Source organism: Carcharhinus amblyrhynchos, chromosome 3 (assembly GCF_965287045.1).
Source record: "Carcharhinus amblyrhynchos chromosome 3, sCarAmb.v2.hapA, whole genome shotgun sequence".
Taxonomy (NCBI): Eukaryota; Metazoa; Chordata; class Chondrichthyes; order Carcharhiniformes; family Carcharhinidae; genus Carcharhinus; species Carcharhinus amblyrhynchos.
Genome location: NC_137326.1, coordinates 96,459,998 through 96,477,203, shown reverse-complemented (window position 1 = coordinate 96,477,203; position 17,206 = coordinate 96,459,998). Strand labels below are relative to the sequence as shown.

The following is a 17,206-nucleotide window of genomic DNA, read 5'->3' as shown; positions in this document are numbered from 1 at the left end:
TGCAGCTGGAGTACTGTGTGCAGTTTTGGGCGCCGCATCTGCGCAAGGATATTTTGGCCCTGGAGGGAGTGCAGAGGAGGTTTACTAGGCTGATACCGGAGTTGAGGGGGTTGAGCTATGAGGAGAGGCTGAATAAACTAGGCTTGTACTCGTTAGAGTTTAGAAGAATGAGGGGAGATCTCATTGAGACGTATAAGATGATGAATGGGATGGATAGGATAGAGGTGGAGAGACTCTTCCCGCTCAAAAAAGACAGTAGGACTAGGGGGCACAGCCTCAAGATAAAGGGGAGGCGGTTTAGAACGGAGTTGAGGAGGAACTTCTTCACTCAAAGGGTGGTGAATCTCTGGAATTCTCTGCCCGTTGAAGTGGTGGAGGCTGCCTCGCTAAATATTTTTAAGAAGCGGGTTGATGGGTTCTTGATAAGAGAGGGGATTAAGGGTTATGGGGAGAGGGTGGGAAATTGGAACTGAGCCACAACAGATCAGCCATGATCTTATTGAATGGCGGGGCAGGCTCGAAGGGCTAGATGGCCTACTCCTGCTCCTATTTCTTATGTTCTTATGTTCTTATGTAAAACAGAATAGAAAGATTGCTTGAAAAACAAAAAACAAATGCTGGAGAAACTCAGCCAATCTGACAGTATCTGTGGAGAGAGAATAGAGCCAAGTTTCAAGTCAAGATGACCCTTCATCAAAGAAACATTCTTCTTCTGACCTCTGTTTTTGTGTCAGATGTGGATGTGCTGGCGTTGGACTGGGGTAAACACAGTAAAAAGTCTGACAACACCAGGTTTTAGTCCAACCGATTTTGTGACTTTACTATCAAATAAATCGGTTGGACTAAAACCTGGTGTTGTCAGACTTTTTACTTTGTCTCACATTCCAGCATTCACAGTATTTTATTGTGGAAGAATTGCTTATTCATCTTACAGGTCTATAGGTCATGCAGAATGTCTGTAAAAGGTTGTTTGTGCAAAATGCCTATTGTTCACATACACAATAGCAACTGCATTCAAGAAGTACTTCATTTTTTTAAAGGATTTTGAGATGATTTGTATTGGGAAGGTGCAATGTGAATACAATTATTGATATAGCTTTCCTTTTGGATTTTGATATCAGGAGATCATCATGACAGTGCAATTCCTTTGACCTATATAATTTATCAAATTTGATTTCAATCTAAGGGAGAAGGAAAACTTAAAAAGAAAGAAGTCCTTAATAGTATGCAGTGAAAATTCCCCTTTGGAATCCGTATGGAAGCTCTCTCAGTGAAATTTTCTACATAAACCTCTCCAAAGTGAAATCTTTTCAACAGTAATATAACCTCTTCAATCTACTCTCAGCTGAAACACAGTAAGATGTCTTTTGTTCAGTCTGCTGGTTTTTCCTCACTAACCCTGAGGGGTATGCATTTAAAATAATTATCTGCAGATCCTTTTACGGAATGGGTTTGTTCTATAACTGGGAACTTAGGAGGCATGGTGAATGATATTAATTTTCAGTCAGTCTTTTTGCAAATGCAACTCCTTGATGAGTTAAGAGGATTGGCTATGCTTTTGTGAGAGGGAAAGGGAGAAGTACATAGATAATTTTCAAGAAAATACTTGGGTCAATAGCACTGTTCCTTTGTTGAGCAACGAGGTTTGAAAAGAAAGGATTTCAAGGTTTTAATGCTGCTGAAGTATTATTCAAATATGAACCAGTGGTACAAAGAATAGTCTCTCAGATTTTTCATAAGCTTCTAAATTTTCAACGTAAGAACTTATCACATTTACATCTACAACATTGCAGGTCCTCACCCAAAGGTGCAAGTATAATGAAAATATAGACTATTCACTATATCTACAAAAACTATAGACATGTATATTTTTATTTTATTACATGCATTGTTTGTAGACTTCAGTTTTAGTCTGAGAATAAATGATAATTTGAATCATTGCATTGGATGGTTGTGAGGTAGAGAGGTACTTAATCATGATACTTTAGTCATCATGGTGTGGACAAGCTTGATGGATCAGCTGTTCTTTTCCTGTCTGTCAATTTAATATGTTCATCATCATGAGTTCTCTGCCTTAAAGTAGGACCTTGGTAATTATTCACTGAATCACACAGCTATATATATCTGATGTAATTTGTACTATGGATTGGGTGAGGAGGCAGGCTCTGAGTCTACCTCAGCCAGAATAGGGAATTAACACTGTGGGATTGTTATTAACCTAATCCATATGCTAACAATCCAGCCAACAGTGCTAATCTGCTCCTGGTATGTTTACATGTCCTCGTACAAATAATCAAAAACAAAAATATGCAGTTTTAATTGATATTGTTCATGAAGGGATTTGCTAAGGATATTTTAAGATTTGACAGATAAATTGGTCAGGACAAAATGGACTAAGCCTGTTTTTGTTTATCAGTATTAATCAGTATTATCAGGGTGGTGTGGGGGCTGCATGGTGCGTGGAAGAAAATCCCGGCACATGTTAACATCTTAACCGAAAAATTAGGAGTAATATTTAACACGTTAACACTTTAATGGAAAAACAGAAAGAACAAAAAACAACATCCTTGAAAAGGGAAAGTGCAAATAAGAAAATCAATGGAATGTGCAAAGCAAACAAAATGAAAGGAAGCTTAAAAAAAAGCAGCCAATAAATGAAATGAACTAAAGAACAGAAAGGTGTGGGGGGTGGTGAGCAGAGCAAGGAGGGGGTGGGTGGGGGAATTCACAAGGAACTAATTGGAATGATAAAAATGGCATGGAAAGAAGGAACAGATAAACTGAAAATATAAAACAAAATTAAGTGAGAAAGTAAAGAACATTACATGCAAATAGATGACTGAACGAACCTGGCCAGAGAGGTGAAGTAATGAATTCAGAGAAAATAATGATCCTGGAAGGACACAGAGACTCGTTCAGAATAATAATATTACCCAGTATTAATGGAGGAATGAGCCAAGGGCATTCATTGTTCAGACACCAATCACGCCTTAGTGCCAAGTGGCAGTAATTTTGATCTGAGGTCCTATGCAGATGACCTTGAGTTCAATAGTTTGTTACGCTTTTCAAGAATAATGTGCTTCTTTGGTTAGGATCTGTGTTTATTTTAACTTTCTTAAGGTCTCTGTGGACATTCCTGTAAGCCTCCAAGAATGAAATTGGGAAGTAGTTCTCAAACAAAGGGTAATTTGAAGTTTGGAACCCTCTTCTACAAACTGCAGTTGATGCTTACACAATAGTTATTTTAATATCTGAGACTGATAGATTTCTGTTAAGCAAACATTTTAAGGGAAACAGGGCAAATCCAGTTGAATGTCTTTGTGTCTTTCGGGGGGGGGGGAATGAGAGGGTGAATGGGGGTGGGTCAAAGGCAATTTTGAATAGCAGCACAGTCCAGGCTGCCTTCTGATGTTGGGTCACAGGCTTCTTTTGAAGGGCAGCACAGAGAGGTGGGTTCAGTGAGGTGGGGGTAGTGAGTCAGCACGGACTAAAGATTCCACGTCATCATGGAGGTGAAACTGGACCAGCAAAAGCTAAATGAAAAGCATTCCAATAATCAGTAGTACCCTGTCGCTGCCGATTCCACCAAACATCAATGGACTTAAGGCTGGAGCACTGAGGCTCCCGTTGGTGAGTGGGTCCTATCCTGATTGGCCTGGAAAATCCCGGATTTAAATTCCACATACCCAGCCTTGTCCCATTTCCATGACTACCTTTGCTTAACAGAAACCTTCCAATCACAGATTTTCCATGCTTGAGCTAATTTCTGGGGATTAGGGCCAAGAGAGGAGAGCATAAGGTAGAATCAGCTGGAAGGATAATAGAATCATAGAAGCATAGAATCCCTACTGTGCAGAAGGAGGCCATTTGGTTCATCGAGCACATGCTGGCAACAATCCCACCCAGGCCCCCTCTCTGTAACTCCACGCATTAACCTGCTCGTCTCCCTGACACCAAGGGGCAATTTTCACGTAGCCAATTAACCCAACTGCACATCTTTGGAGTTTGGGAGGAAACCAGAGCACCTGGAGGAAACCCACGCAGACATGGGGAAAATGTGCAAACTCCACACAGTCTGTGACCCGAGGCTGGAATTGAGCCCAGGTCCCTGGCACTGTGGGGCAACAGTGCCAGGGATTGTGCCATCATGCCACAGCGCTGCCCATTTTGATCTTTTGCAGTTTATTGTGGAAGGTAGCCTCTGTGCTGCCTAGTTACTTGAATATAATCCAATGTTGGCATCTCCACATTATAGCAAATAATGCCAATTTATCCAACTTATTTGATATCATTTGTGCCATAGCAACAATAGATGCAAGATTTATATCCAATAACTCTGTGTGGAGGAAATAATGCAGAGCAAAGACACAGGCTGGGATTTTTCCACCCCCACCACAACAATGGCAGTGGCAGCTTGCCAGTGGCCACTCATGAGATCTTCCGGTCCTGCTGAAGTCTATGGTGTTTTGTACGGCTTGCCCACCCACCACTGGGGAACCTCCTGTGGGAGGTTGCAGTCAGGGATTAGATTGGATCGGGGTGGGCACAGTAAGAAGTCTCACAACACCAGATTAAAGCCCAACACATCTATTTAGGATCACAAGCTTTCGGAACGCTGCTCCTTCATCACCTGAAGTGGAGACTTCTCACTGGGCATTAATTGCAATCTGCTTGCCCACCTCTGGACAGATGGATTGTTGGTTCCCCCATTACTTTCAATGGAAGATCCCAGAGGCAGAGAGAGGAGAACATTCGAACTATTGAACGACTAGCCCATAAACTTGATTTTCACCAGGAGATGACATAACCATAATAGTTTAGCCTAGTACTTCAACGATGGAGCTGTTAGGAAGCATAATCATATCTTTTATAAAAAAACTGAAGCACAAATAGCTTGCTTAGTGACAGCATTAAACGCATCTATTTGTCACTATTTTAGATTGTTTCGCAGCACCGTGTTGTACGTTATGTCATAATAGAATCTGTGGAAGCACATTCTGCCTTTTGGTCAAAAGCATTATTTGCCTTCCAGGTAATCATATTTTTATTGCAATATGTGACTCATTCATTGATGTGTGGATTCTGTGTTCATCTCCCTGCAGTTGTACCAAGACTAAAATTGCTTTGTGGAGCGGATGTTTTGAAAACGTTTGACATTCCTAACCTGTGGAAAGACGAACATATCGAGGAAATAGTTCAGAAATTCGGTCTGGTTTGTATTAGCCGTGGGGATGTTGATCCGCAGAGATTTATTTATGAATCTGATATCCTCTTTAAGCATAGGCACAACATCCATGTGGTGAGGGAATGGGTAGTGAATGACATAAGTGCCACTCACATCCGCCGTGCTTTGCGCAGAGGACACAGTGTGAAGTACCTGCTCCCAGAAAGTGTCATTGACTACATTCAGCAACACAATATATATACTGCAGAAAGTGAGCAGCAGAATATTTATGAGAACCTGCAACCATTAAAATCTCAGAGCAGCATGATAAATCTGCTGAATGATTAAGGTATAATTGATAATTTAGTTTGTTTGGCGTCAACAAATGTTTTATAATTCAAATTTGAAAAAAAAGAATTCTTTGAAAATGTCATAATTGTGTCGAAGAAATGGATTTACATTTTAATTGTATTTCTCTATTATCACCTGAAAAATGTATTAAAATTCATTGGATTTAATTAATGGGTCATCTTTCAATACTGGATTCAGGTCACTGGAGAGAAAGAATAGCAACAGAGAAAATGCTGGTAAAACCCAGGCTATGCTTAACTAAGCGGTAAGCTCATCTAGCCTATGGGCAGCACAGTGGCACTTCTGGACGGCACGATGGCACAGTAGTTAGCAATGCTGCCTCACGGCACCAGGGACACAGATTCAATTCCAGCCTCGGGTAACTGTCTGTGTGGAGATTGCATGTTCTTCCTGTATCTGCATGGGTTTCCTCCGGTGCTCCGGTTTCCTCTCACACTCCAAAGACCTGCGGGTAAGGTTGAATGGCCATGCTCAGTTGCCCCTTAAGAAAATTAGCAGGGTAAATGTGTGGGGTAATGGGGGTAGGGCCTTGATGGGATTGTTGTTGGTTCAGACTCAATGGAGCGAATGGCCTCCTTCTGCAATGTAGGGATTCTATGATTATTGGCTCACTGAGACAACGCAAGACAAAGAATAGTAGGTAGGAAACAAGGAATACCTTATGATTCAGATTTATTCTGACACATAGATTCAGAATTCTATTGTTTTCATTTAGTTACCCAAAATTTTCATTAAACTTCCTACTGAAAAAAGAATCTTGCATGTTGGCATCACTGGCAAGGCCAGCATTTGTTGCCTGTTCCTACTTCCCCTTGAGAAGATGCTGGCAATCTGCCTTAAATTGCTGCAGCCCACATGATGCAGGTACACTCAAAGTTCTAAAGGAACAAAGTTCTGGGATTTTACCCCAGCAACAATGAAGGACTGGCGATATAGTTCCAAGTCAGGATGGGGAGGGGAATGGCATTCCCATGCACCTGATGCCCTTACCCTTCAAGATGTTTGGATTTACGGGTTTGGAAAGTGGGCGATGGAGGCCGGATGAGTTGGTGCAGCGCACCTTGTATATGGCACATGCTGCTGCCATGGTGCTGTGGTGGTGAGTGAATTTTTAAGGTGATGGATAGGGTGCTGATGAGGCAGGCTGCTTTGTCCTGAGTGATGTTGAGCTTTTTGAGTGTTGGAGCTGCACTCATCCAGGAAACTGGAGAGTACTCCATCACAAACCTGACTTGTGCCTTGTAGATGGTGGACAGGCTTTGGCAGCTATAGGGAACTTATACTCTTGAGAATTTTGCTAGAAACAGCAACATATTTTTAAAGTTTAAACTACTTATATAAATAATATAGAATCTGAATGCTTTTAGATTTTACATGGTCTGAATTTTCAGGAGGGCGAAGGTTGGGCATCTGACATCCTGAGAGTTGGCACATAACCCATCTGTGCCAACCCTAATAACCTTACTGCCATTTCACACTCAATTATACATTCATTGGCAGCAGGCAGGACTTCCAACCAGTCTATCAGATTGAGGAGCAGCCAGCTCCCAGAGGCAAAGGTGCCCCAGATCTGAAGGGGCCTTCAGATTGAGCTGTACTCTCCTACCCTAAACTTGCTGCCTGAGATGGGGATTTATAATTTCAGTTTCCCATCCTGCTTTCTCTGGCACTCGCCAGCTTAAAAATCAAAGCTGCGTGGGAAAATGCCCTTCAGTGGCCATGGAATGGCAACTTAAGGACTTTAATAGGGGCATGTTATGTTTCCCATCCCACTATGAAATTATGCCTGGGTCGGGGTGGGTGCGATTCCAGAGGGCATTCTGTCCATGCAATTTTACACTCCCTCCCTGCTTCCTGCCTCAGAACTCACTTGGGGCCAGCATACAATTCTGGCCCAGGGGTAGAATTGTTGACTGATGACAGCCTGAAGTACAAATACTTGCAAATTGGCTCTTCATCCATAGTTTATTGAAATCTGAATCTAGATGTACAATTTCGTATTGGCAAAATTTGTCAGGATCAAACATACCTTTATTCCAAATGTATTTTTATTTCAAGTATTCAAAACCCTTTGTCTGATTTATATTGATTTACAGAGTTGACAAAGTGAATCTAATCATCCTGTTTGTACGCCACGGCACAATACTACTGGGAACTTTTAACGAGAAGCATATTTCTACTCCAAAGTGATTTTCATTCCAGTTTTAGTGTGAGCTACATTTTTGTCCATAAATTGTACGCAATAAAAAAATGATTTTTCTTCTCTTTGTTCTAGCTGGTTTTGTTATGGAAAATCCAAATGTAATTTCATAGCAAAAGTAGAATTCCATTTTTTTTGCTGTCAGAAAAAAGTCAGCTGAGATCTATTGGCTCATTTAGTCACAGTATTAATAATGAAAATTTGAAGGGCAGAATAAGGCCTTTGAAAGAAGGTGGCCTAATTCCTAAAGCTGAGTTGCCTTGCGACACTTTAATATGAAGCTCACTTCATGTCTAGAGAAAGGATGCATAATTGGTGCAGGTCAGTCCAAATTTAGATCCCCCTGAATATTTTTATTCATTGTTCTGGTCTCCAAAGCTTTCAATATAATTGAACACAAGCAAATGCTTCAGCATACTTAATTCCTCAATCGGGAGAGACATATGAGCCAATATCAAAATGCAAATTATTTCCCTTGTGTTAATGGCTTCAAATTTCTTTGTGGATCAGGATGAATTTGAGGTGTTACTGGATCGGGAAGGGGTGAACAGGGAGAAAAATTTGGGATGGGATCTGTAACATCAGGTCTCCACTGCATTTGGTCTGTGCTAGAGGGTTCCTCGGAATGACTGTGTAAGTGCAACTGGCTTCAACTTGCTGTCTAGGTGGGGACATTAAAAGAGCCAAGACTGGTAAGTGAGGTCACTCTCATGTGCCATCAATATTCAGGTACGTTTGTATGAAGTAAGCATAAAGTGTCAGTGGAATGGAATCCGACTGTGATGGGAATGGTCAGTTTCCCATGGTGAAGAAAGCAGTGTTCCTGGAGATTTCCCACTTTTTCTGCATTCATTAGTCGTTGACTGATACATAACTCAAAGGTAAACCCAACATTTGATGAATCCTGCTCACCATTAGTTACTGTACTGTTGGTCCCTTACTTGGAGAACTATGATGAGGCAGATATAGAATTTTGTAATGTATTGTTTAAGTTCTGTTTGCACCCTAATGGAAAGAGACTGCCTCAGACATTATGAATAGTTCCCTCTTAATTGATATATGTTAGATGTATTACTGGCATTAATTTCTTACAATGGAGCTGGGACTTGTATGCTGGTATCCTTTAAGTGCCAATTCCGCTTGGACTGTTAGTTCACTGTGAAAGTCAAAGTAGAAGTGGAGACATTCTTGTGCCTCTGACTTGTTCCCACTCCAGCATTGCCGAATAATAACGTGCAGTTGCTTCAGAACCAAATCATCCATTGCAGCATGATCAATTTGCTTGTAGTTTGAGTTTTAAGCAGATGAAATGCACAATGATCAATTTCTTCCACCTCACCTGTAAAGTCACAGGTGTTAACTTTTGGCAAATATGTTCTGCCCAGTTTACCTAGTAAGTCCATTTTCTTATCTTTCTTAAAAGATACTTTCAGACAATATTTTTTGGAGTCTTAGCAACACTCTTTGAAATCTCTTATTTAGTGGCCTGAGAATTCTGTTCATTCCCAATCAGCTTTTTTCATTTTGCGGCAGAAGTGGTATGATTGTACTTATAATGAACTCACAGTGCAGCTTCGACTTATTAGTCAGCCTGGTGTAACAGGATTCATACAATCCCTCAACTCCCTAATGAGCTGCACGACCGTGCATTCACCCCGATAACAAATCTCATCCATCTTCAACAAGGTTAGATTAATCTCTTGAAGGAGTCTTTCTTGCACCCTCAAATCCTTAATTTCAAATACAAGTTGATCTCAGAGTATCGTTTGTGGTGTTTTAGAACCACAGAATCCCTACAGTGCAAAAAGAAGCTGTTCAGCCCATCGACTCTGCACTGACTCTCCAAAAGAGCATCTCACCCATGCCCTCCCCTCTGCCCGCCCTCCCACCCTGTCCCCATAACCCTGCGCACTTAACATGGATAATCCACCTAACCTACACATCTTTGGACACTAAGGGACAATTTAGCATGGCCAGTCCACCAAACGTGCACATCTTTGGACTGTTAGAGGAAACTGGAGCCACCTGGAGGAAACCCACAAAGACACAAAAAGAACATGCAAACTCCACACAGTCACCAAAGGCTGGAATTGCACCCAGTTGTGAAGCAGCAGTTCTGACTACTGTCTCATTGTGCTGCCCTTGGCTTTGGTATTGAACTTTCACCCTTCGACCAGTTTTCGCAGATGTATCTTACAGGGGCTAGGATTCATCGTTTCTTGCATTCTCCACAGCCCAGTCTATTGAAGAGGTGTAGACTTTGTGTGTTTATTTCCCAGTGACTGTCACAAATGTTTCTACCTGCTAGCATTCCACCTTCTGAGCAAGCTTCATCACCAGAGAGCAGTTATTTTTGCTCACATAAATCTTTTCAACTTTTTCATTATATTGGTGTCATGGATTTCCAGAGACCAAGGTTGTGATACACAACATTGTATATAGGCTTCAGTCTTCTCATAACTTTAAAAACATGCCAGCTGTCAGGATGGACACCAAGACAGTGGAAGTCACTTTGAACAATCACACCACCTCTGCCACAATGCATTGCTACATCTTTAAAATAGTAGTTATGAGTGAAAGCAAGAAGAAGCACTTGCTGAATCACGTGATAATTATTCATATATCAATGCATATATAATAAAAAGTGACCTACATCACTACTACCACACCAAGGGCCATCCTTGACCTCATGTGCAAAGATCTTTTGTGCTAAGCTCTTTGCAGTATCAGTACCAAAGGAAGAAGTTCTAGTTTTGATCGCTCGTTGCAGAGAAGATTTGTTGGCCACAAGAAAGTATAGTGTCTTTAGTTTATGTTCCAATCAGATATTTTGTTCTGCTGAAAGCAATGTCAGCAGTTCACAGAGCCAGTGTTGAGCCATATCAGACATAAACAATGGCAGCAGACAACGCTCTCATATCATATTATATGGATCTCATAAAAAGCCTTTTCTTTATTAACGTTAGCGCAGGCAATGCACATGAAAGGAAAATAAAACCCATGCAGACAAGCTGCAGTAGATTAGAGACATTAGAATCAAAAGATATTTCTAACCAATATAGATGGAATTTATCGATTGCCTCATGTCAAATTGATGTTATTCAAGCAAATTGGAATGTATTTTCAAGACATCTACCGAATTGCAAATATTGTTTGAGGAATGGTACAGAGTTAGCTGTGAACAATGAATGCAGCTTAGGTTGCATGTCTATTTAAGTAGTAGGCATTTACATTATCATACAAGTGGAAATGTAAAGAAGTGTTAGGAAAAGTAGTTTTAAGGGATTTATATTTTTAAGGGTAAACATAGAAACATAGAAATTTCTATGAGTTTAATTTAATGTTTCCATGCCCAAAAGGAACATACATGCTGGAATTCTACCACCCCGCCTTCCACTGGAATCGGAGAGGGTGAGGGGCAGATAATGGGAAGGTTGATTGACCTTAGGTGGGATTTTCCAGTCTGGGGAAGAGCGAGGCTGTAAAATCCCACCCTATAGTTAGATTCGTGCTGGACAAGTATGTTTGTATGTACTGGGGTTGGTTAAGTTCCAACTATGTTTCTATTGTACTTAGAGAGGATTGCGGTTTGAACAATAAATATTGTAACAGGAGTGTTACTTAGCACTTCCCAAAAGGGAGGCTTTTATTTTTGTTCCTAGTTTTAACTGGAGCCAGTGCAGTTGGAGACAGGATACTGAGGAATGAATAACTCTCAGGAGAAGCTGGATGGGAGAAGGGAGTTGCAAAGATGCAGCCTTCCTAAGAAACAAAATACAGCTCAGACAACCAGGGAACTGGGACAGGAGGAAGGTTTCAGATGACTGAAGTTGGGACAGCATGGTAACACAGTGGTTAGCACTGCTGTCTCACAGTGCCAGGGACCCGAGTTCAATTCCCAGTTTGGGTCACTGTCTGTGTGGAGTCTGCACTTCCTCCCTGTGTTCGCATGGGTTTCTTCCCACAGTCCAAGCGATGTGCTGGCCATGCTAAATTCTCCCTCAGTGTGCCAAAAAAGGTGCCAGAGTGTGGTGACTGGGGGATTTTTGCAGTAACTTCATTGCAGTGTTAATGTAAGCCTATTTGTGACACTAATAAATAAACTTTATAAGTTTAAGGAACAGGGAGCAAAGTACTCTGAGTTACAGAGACAGTTGCATTAATGAGATTTAAAATGGGGAGCAGAGATGGTTAAAATGTTTGATGTAATTTTAATAAGAATCTGGGAATCGAGAGTTAAAGCAATTGTGACTGTTTGGACAGTAGTAAAGAGAAAGAAATCCAAAAGGGGTTGGTGTAAAATACTGGACTGGATTCATTGGTAGCAGTGGAAGGAAGCTCTGTTCAAAAGAATCAGTTGTAAAACCTGGACTGAAATGCCATCTGCTAATAGAAAGTAACCTGCCAATGGAAAGTATTATTATTATGAGAGAAGTTTTTACAGCATGTTTTTGGATGTGGAATTTGGAAACTCTCATATGACAATTAGCTGGGGGGGTGGATTCTGTGGAGAAATCCACAGAGACTAACTTGGGTTCAGAGAGGAGCCAACCTACGTGTTTTAAAAAAGGGACTTTGTGTGTTCATGAGACCATAGAAGCTTTAAATGTACTTTGTCATCTTAAAACCTGTGCGTATTCATTAAGCTAATGGGTGAGTAAAGGAGTATTGCATTATAGTCTTTTTTTCATGTTTAATTTTTATTTTCATTTTGTTAAAACTAATTAGCAATGCTGTGACTCCGTTCCTCCACATTTGGTTAAAAAAATGAAACGTTTGTGAGCCAGAGTTCCATTCTGGGATCTTCTCATTCTGTTCGAACATCAGCTGGGTTTGTAACAAAGGTCATAGTTCACTTACGTTGCTCTGTGTCATTTATGTAAGGGGTCTATTTTCATGGCAGTATAATCAGGATGGAAAGTGACACCACAACTGCTCTAAGACCAGAAATCACACATGCAGTATTACTGAGAAAATAATCAGAATATACGCAAATTTTCAAGAGCAGTTTACACTAAATACCAAATTACAATATGATAAAGTATGAGATTTTCCATTCTCACCTACAGTGGGTGAATTGGCAGGTGAGATGGGAAAATAACATGGGAACCAAAAGGTCAGTTTCCTGTTGACAGGAAAACAGGTTTTCACCCCAACTTTCAATAGTGGGTCACATTTCCTGCACAGCCATGTTGAGAAAGATTTTTGAATACATTATGACAACCACAAAGGCCATATCCTTAATCATCAAGGGAGGTCATCAATAGATCTACCTGCAGGGTTTGTGGTGTATGAGCTGTCTTATTGAGCGAGTGGAGGCTTGTCCATTTGGAAGCTGCTGGTGGGGGTTTTTAAGCCTGTAACTTTACACAGACTGTTAGTGTAGGTCCCAAGTCTACCTGACTGTAAGCCGCAAGAATGGCCTTTTCCTTTGGTGCACAATAAATGGTGTCATTGACGGGAAACTGGCATTTGGCTGAATTACAATAGAATATATTAAAATATCATGAATGCTCATTATCAAGGCGGCTTGCTGGAATCAAGTCCCGACGCCAGATCGAAAGACCACTTCAGCATCTACTTAGACTGGCATGCATCACATCTGGATACGGGCAACAAGCACGTGGTGAACTGCACTTCGCTCCTTATTTTGAGGTAAGTTCACCAAGCTTGCATTGTGCTATGCCTGTGCCACCGTAGACCCAGCACCAGGCTTCAGAACATCGACTTCATGGGGTTATCTCAGGCAAAAGGAAGGAGGAAGACTGGGGGTGGGGATAGGGGATGGGGTGAAGGAATTCAGTGGCCAGATAGTGGAAAAAATTGAATGCAGCAGTCCCAAGGGAGTCCCAGGCAAGACAGCCGACTAAAGAAGCACATAAGTAATGATTTAAGCTTGAAAAGACTGTCTTCTTCCCAGTCCAGGGAGGGGAAGGGCATATCAGTCCACTGTCAATAGGGCCAGTATATTTTGAGAAGGGTGTGGTCATCATTTCAAGCATGGTAGGTTTCTGATAAAGTACTCACTATGCAGGTGGCACAGTCACGTCAGGGGTGGAGTCTGCAGTTTATAGATTGGGAACAGGTAGTATAGGAGAGGGCACTTGAGAGTCTCATTCGGTGGGGGAGGAGTAAGGTCTACAGCTCGCAGTAGGCCTCAAGATGGGGAGGGGTAAGATCTACATGAGGCACAGGAACAACCACCTCAAATGACTTGGTGAGTAACACACTATAGCAATGGGATCCAGAATTACAGGGAGAGAGCTGAAAGTAAAAGATGGGAGGGAAACCTGAATATTATGTTCCTCCAGGCTGACGGGAGAGTTTCCACGATCACACAGAGTCAAAGATGGTCTGGTAATAAAACCTGAGGAGCACCATCTTGGAACCTTAAGTAATGGAGCAGTGGAAAATGGAACTTAAAAGACTGCTGCTGGGGGGGTTGTTCAGCCTTCTGGGAGGAGTTTCTCACAGCACTGCAAATTGATTGAAGGGGCACGCATCTGAAATCTCTATTCCCAATAAAAGGAGGAATGCACAGCTGAGACATGTTAGGAGCCTCACTGTTCCATCAGGGGCAATTATGAACCATCAGTGTAAATGTGCATTGATGTGAGATTAATTCCAATTATTGTAGTTCCAATTATCGATCCCTGTGCATTAATCTTTTACAATCATGGTTACTACCCTCTGTGATTGTGACTCTGAAAACAAATAGACACCTGGCCAAGCAGGAAAAAGAAAGCCTTTTGGAAATATCACCTCAGCATCTCATAGCTTCCAGGTTCAGAGATGGGAAACCCAGGCCCCCCAAAAAGAATTTCATGCTCTCAAGGAACATTTACCCTGCAAAGGATGTGGTCGTTCAGTGTGCTGAATAAGCAATGTGTAAACTCAGTACAACTGCAAAGACAGTGTGGAAGTTTGGTATGATGGATTAATGGAACAGATATTTTGCATCTGTCTTCACCATGGATTCTATAGTACAGAGGACACAAGTACCATCCCAGAAATAGCTGTAAATCTGCAAATAGAAGGAAAGGAGGGACGAAACCAAGAAAATTATAATGTCACAAGGGAAGTGACATTGAGCAGACTGACATCTTTGGGTGCAGATAGCCTTTACACGAAGGTTTTGAAAGAAGTGGCTAATGAGAAGGTTGATGCATTGCTTTTAATTTTTGACATTCCCTAGATATAAGGCAGGTTCCATGAGACTGGAAAGTAGCAAATGTAATGCCTTGTTCAAAAAGTGAGGGAGACAGAAAACAGTAAATTACGGGTTAGTTAGCCCATTATTTGTTAAAGTGAAAATGTTAGAAGCCATTATTAAAGATGTTATGTGGGGGCACTTATAAACATTCAAGGCAGTCAGGTACAGTCAACGTGATTTTGTGAAAGGGAAATCTTTAAAGGAGTCACGTGCTGTGGATAAAGGGGAACTGGTGGATGTACTGTACTTAGATTTTTCAAAGGCATTTGAAAGGGTGTCACTTCAAAGGTTATTGTGTAAAATAAAAGCTCATGATATAGAGAGTAACATATTGGCATAGATAGAAGACTGGCTAGTTGACAGGAAAAAGAGAGTTGGCATAAATGGATCTTCTGATTGACAGGTTGTGATGAGCGGTGTGCCATGGGGAGCAGTTCTGGAGGCTCAACTTTTTATTATTTATATAAATGACTTGGATGAAGAGACTTCATGAAGTTATGGTTGCTAAATTTGCTGCTGATACACGGATGGGTAGGGAAGTAAATTGTGAAGAGGATGTAAGGCTACAAAGCAACATAGATTAAGTGAGGGGACAAAACTTTGAGAAATGAAGTGCAATGTGGAAAAATGTGTAATTGTCAATTTTGGCAGAAAGAATAAAAAAGAAGCTTATTTAAATGGTGAGAGAGTGCAGAGCTATGAGGTGCTGAGGGATCTGGATGTCCTAGTGCATGAATCACAAAAGGCTAGTATAAAGATACAGCAAGTAATTAGGAAAGCTAATATTATAATTTAGGGAGGTTATGCTTCAGTTGTACAAGGCATTGGTGAGACCATACCTGGAGTATTATTGTCATAGAGTCATAGAGGTTTACAGCATGGAAACAGGTCCTTTGGCCCAACTTGTCCATGCTGCCCTTTTTTCTTAAACCCCTAAGCTAGTCCTAATTGCCTGCACTTGGCTCCTATCCTTCTATACCCATCATACCCATGTAACTGTCTAAATGCTTTTTAAAAGACAGAATTATACCTGCCTCTACTACTACCTCTGGCAGATTGTTCCAGACACTCACCACCTTCTCTGTGAAAAAATTGTCCCTCTGGACCCTTTTGTATCTCTCTCCTCTCACCTTAAACTTATGCCCTCTAGTTTTAGACACCCCTACCTTTGGGGAAATATATTGACTATCTAGCTGATATATGCCCCTCATTACTTTATAGATCTCTATAAGGTCACCCCTCAGCCTCCTATGCTCCAGAGAAAGGAGTGTCAGTCTATCCAGCCTCTCCTTATAACTCAAACCATCAAGTCCTGGTAGCATCCTAGTAAATCTTTTCTGCACTCTTTCTAGTTTAATAATATCTTTTCTATAATAGGATGACCAGAACTGTACACAGTATTCCAAGTGTGGCCTTACCAATGTCTTGTACAACTTCAGCAAGACATCCCAACTCCTGTATTCAATGTTCTGACCAATGAAACTAAGCATGCTGAATGCCGCCTTCACCACTCTGTCCACCTGTGACTCCACTTTCAAGGAGTTATGAGCCTGTACCCCTAGATTTCTTTGTTCTATAATTCTTCCCAATGCCCTACCATTAACTAAGTAAGTCCTGCCCTGGTTCAATCTACCAAAATGCATCATCTTACATTTATCTAAAGTAAACTTCATCTGCCATTCATCAGCCCACTGGCCCAACTGATCAAGATTCCTTTGCATTCCGAGATAACCTTCTTCACTGTCCACTATGCCACCAATCTTGGTGTCATCTGCAAACTTACTAACGACTCCTCCTATATTCTCATCCAAATCATTCACATAAATGACAAATAACATTGGACACAGCACCGATCCCTGAGGCACACTGCTGGTCACAGGTCTCCAGCTTGAAAAACAACCCTCTACAACCATCATACCAAGCTTCTGCCATCAAGCCAAGTTCGTATCCATTTAGCTACCTGACTCTGGATCCCATGACAGAGTTAACCTTATGCAACAGCCCAACGGAAGATCATGTATCACAAATTTGATTGAGTTTTTTGAAGGGATAACCAAGAAGGCAGATGAGGGCAGTACAGTTGATGTTGTCTACATGGATTTTAGCAAGGCCTTTGACAAGTACCATGTGGTACTAGACTAATACCAGGAATGGACAGGTTGTTTTAAGAGGAAAGGTTGAAGAGATTAGGACTGGAATCTTACCACCGTTCACGCCGATGGGATTTTCCCATCCCACCGCAGTGAATGGAGATTTG

General features: G+C 41.3%; 1 protein-coding gene across 3 annotated transcripts in view; it reads left to right on the top strand.

Moving 5' to 3' along the window:
* nmnat3 (nicotinamide nucleotide adenylyltransferase 3) overlaps positions 1-6,041 on the top strand; it is an 80,398-nt gene extending 74,357 nt beyond the window's left edge. For 2 of the 3 annotated variants that reach the window (XM_080185547.1, XM_080185548.1), the window contains exon 5: positions 5,103-6,041. In XM_080185547.1, coding sequence (XP_080041673.1) covers positions 5,103-5,512 — 410 coding nt within the window. In that variant the 3' untranslated portion in view covers positions 5,513-6,041. The remainder of the gene's footprint in view (positions 1-5,102) is intronic. The other variant, XR_013886323.1, reaches the window with a different exon arrangement.
* Positions 6,042-17,206: the final 11,165 nt, after the last annotated feature.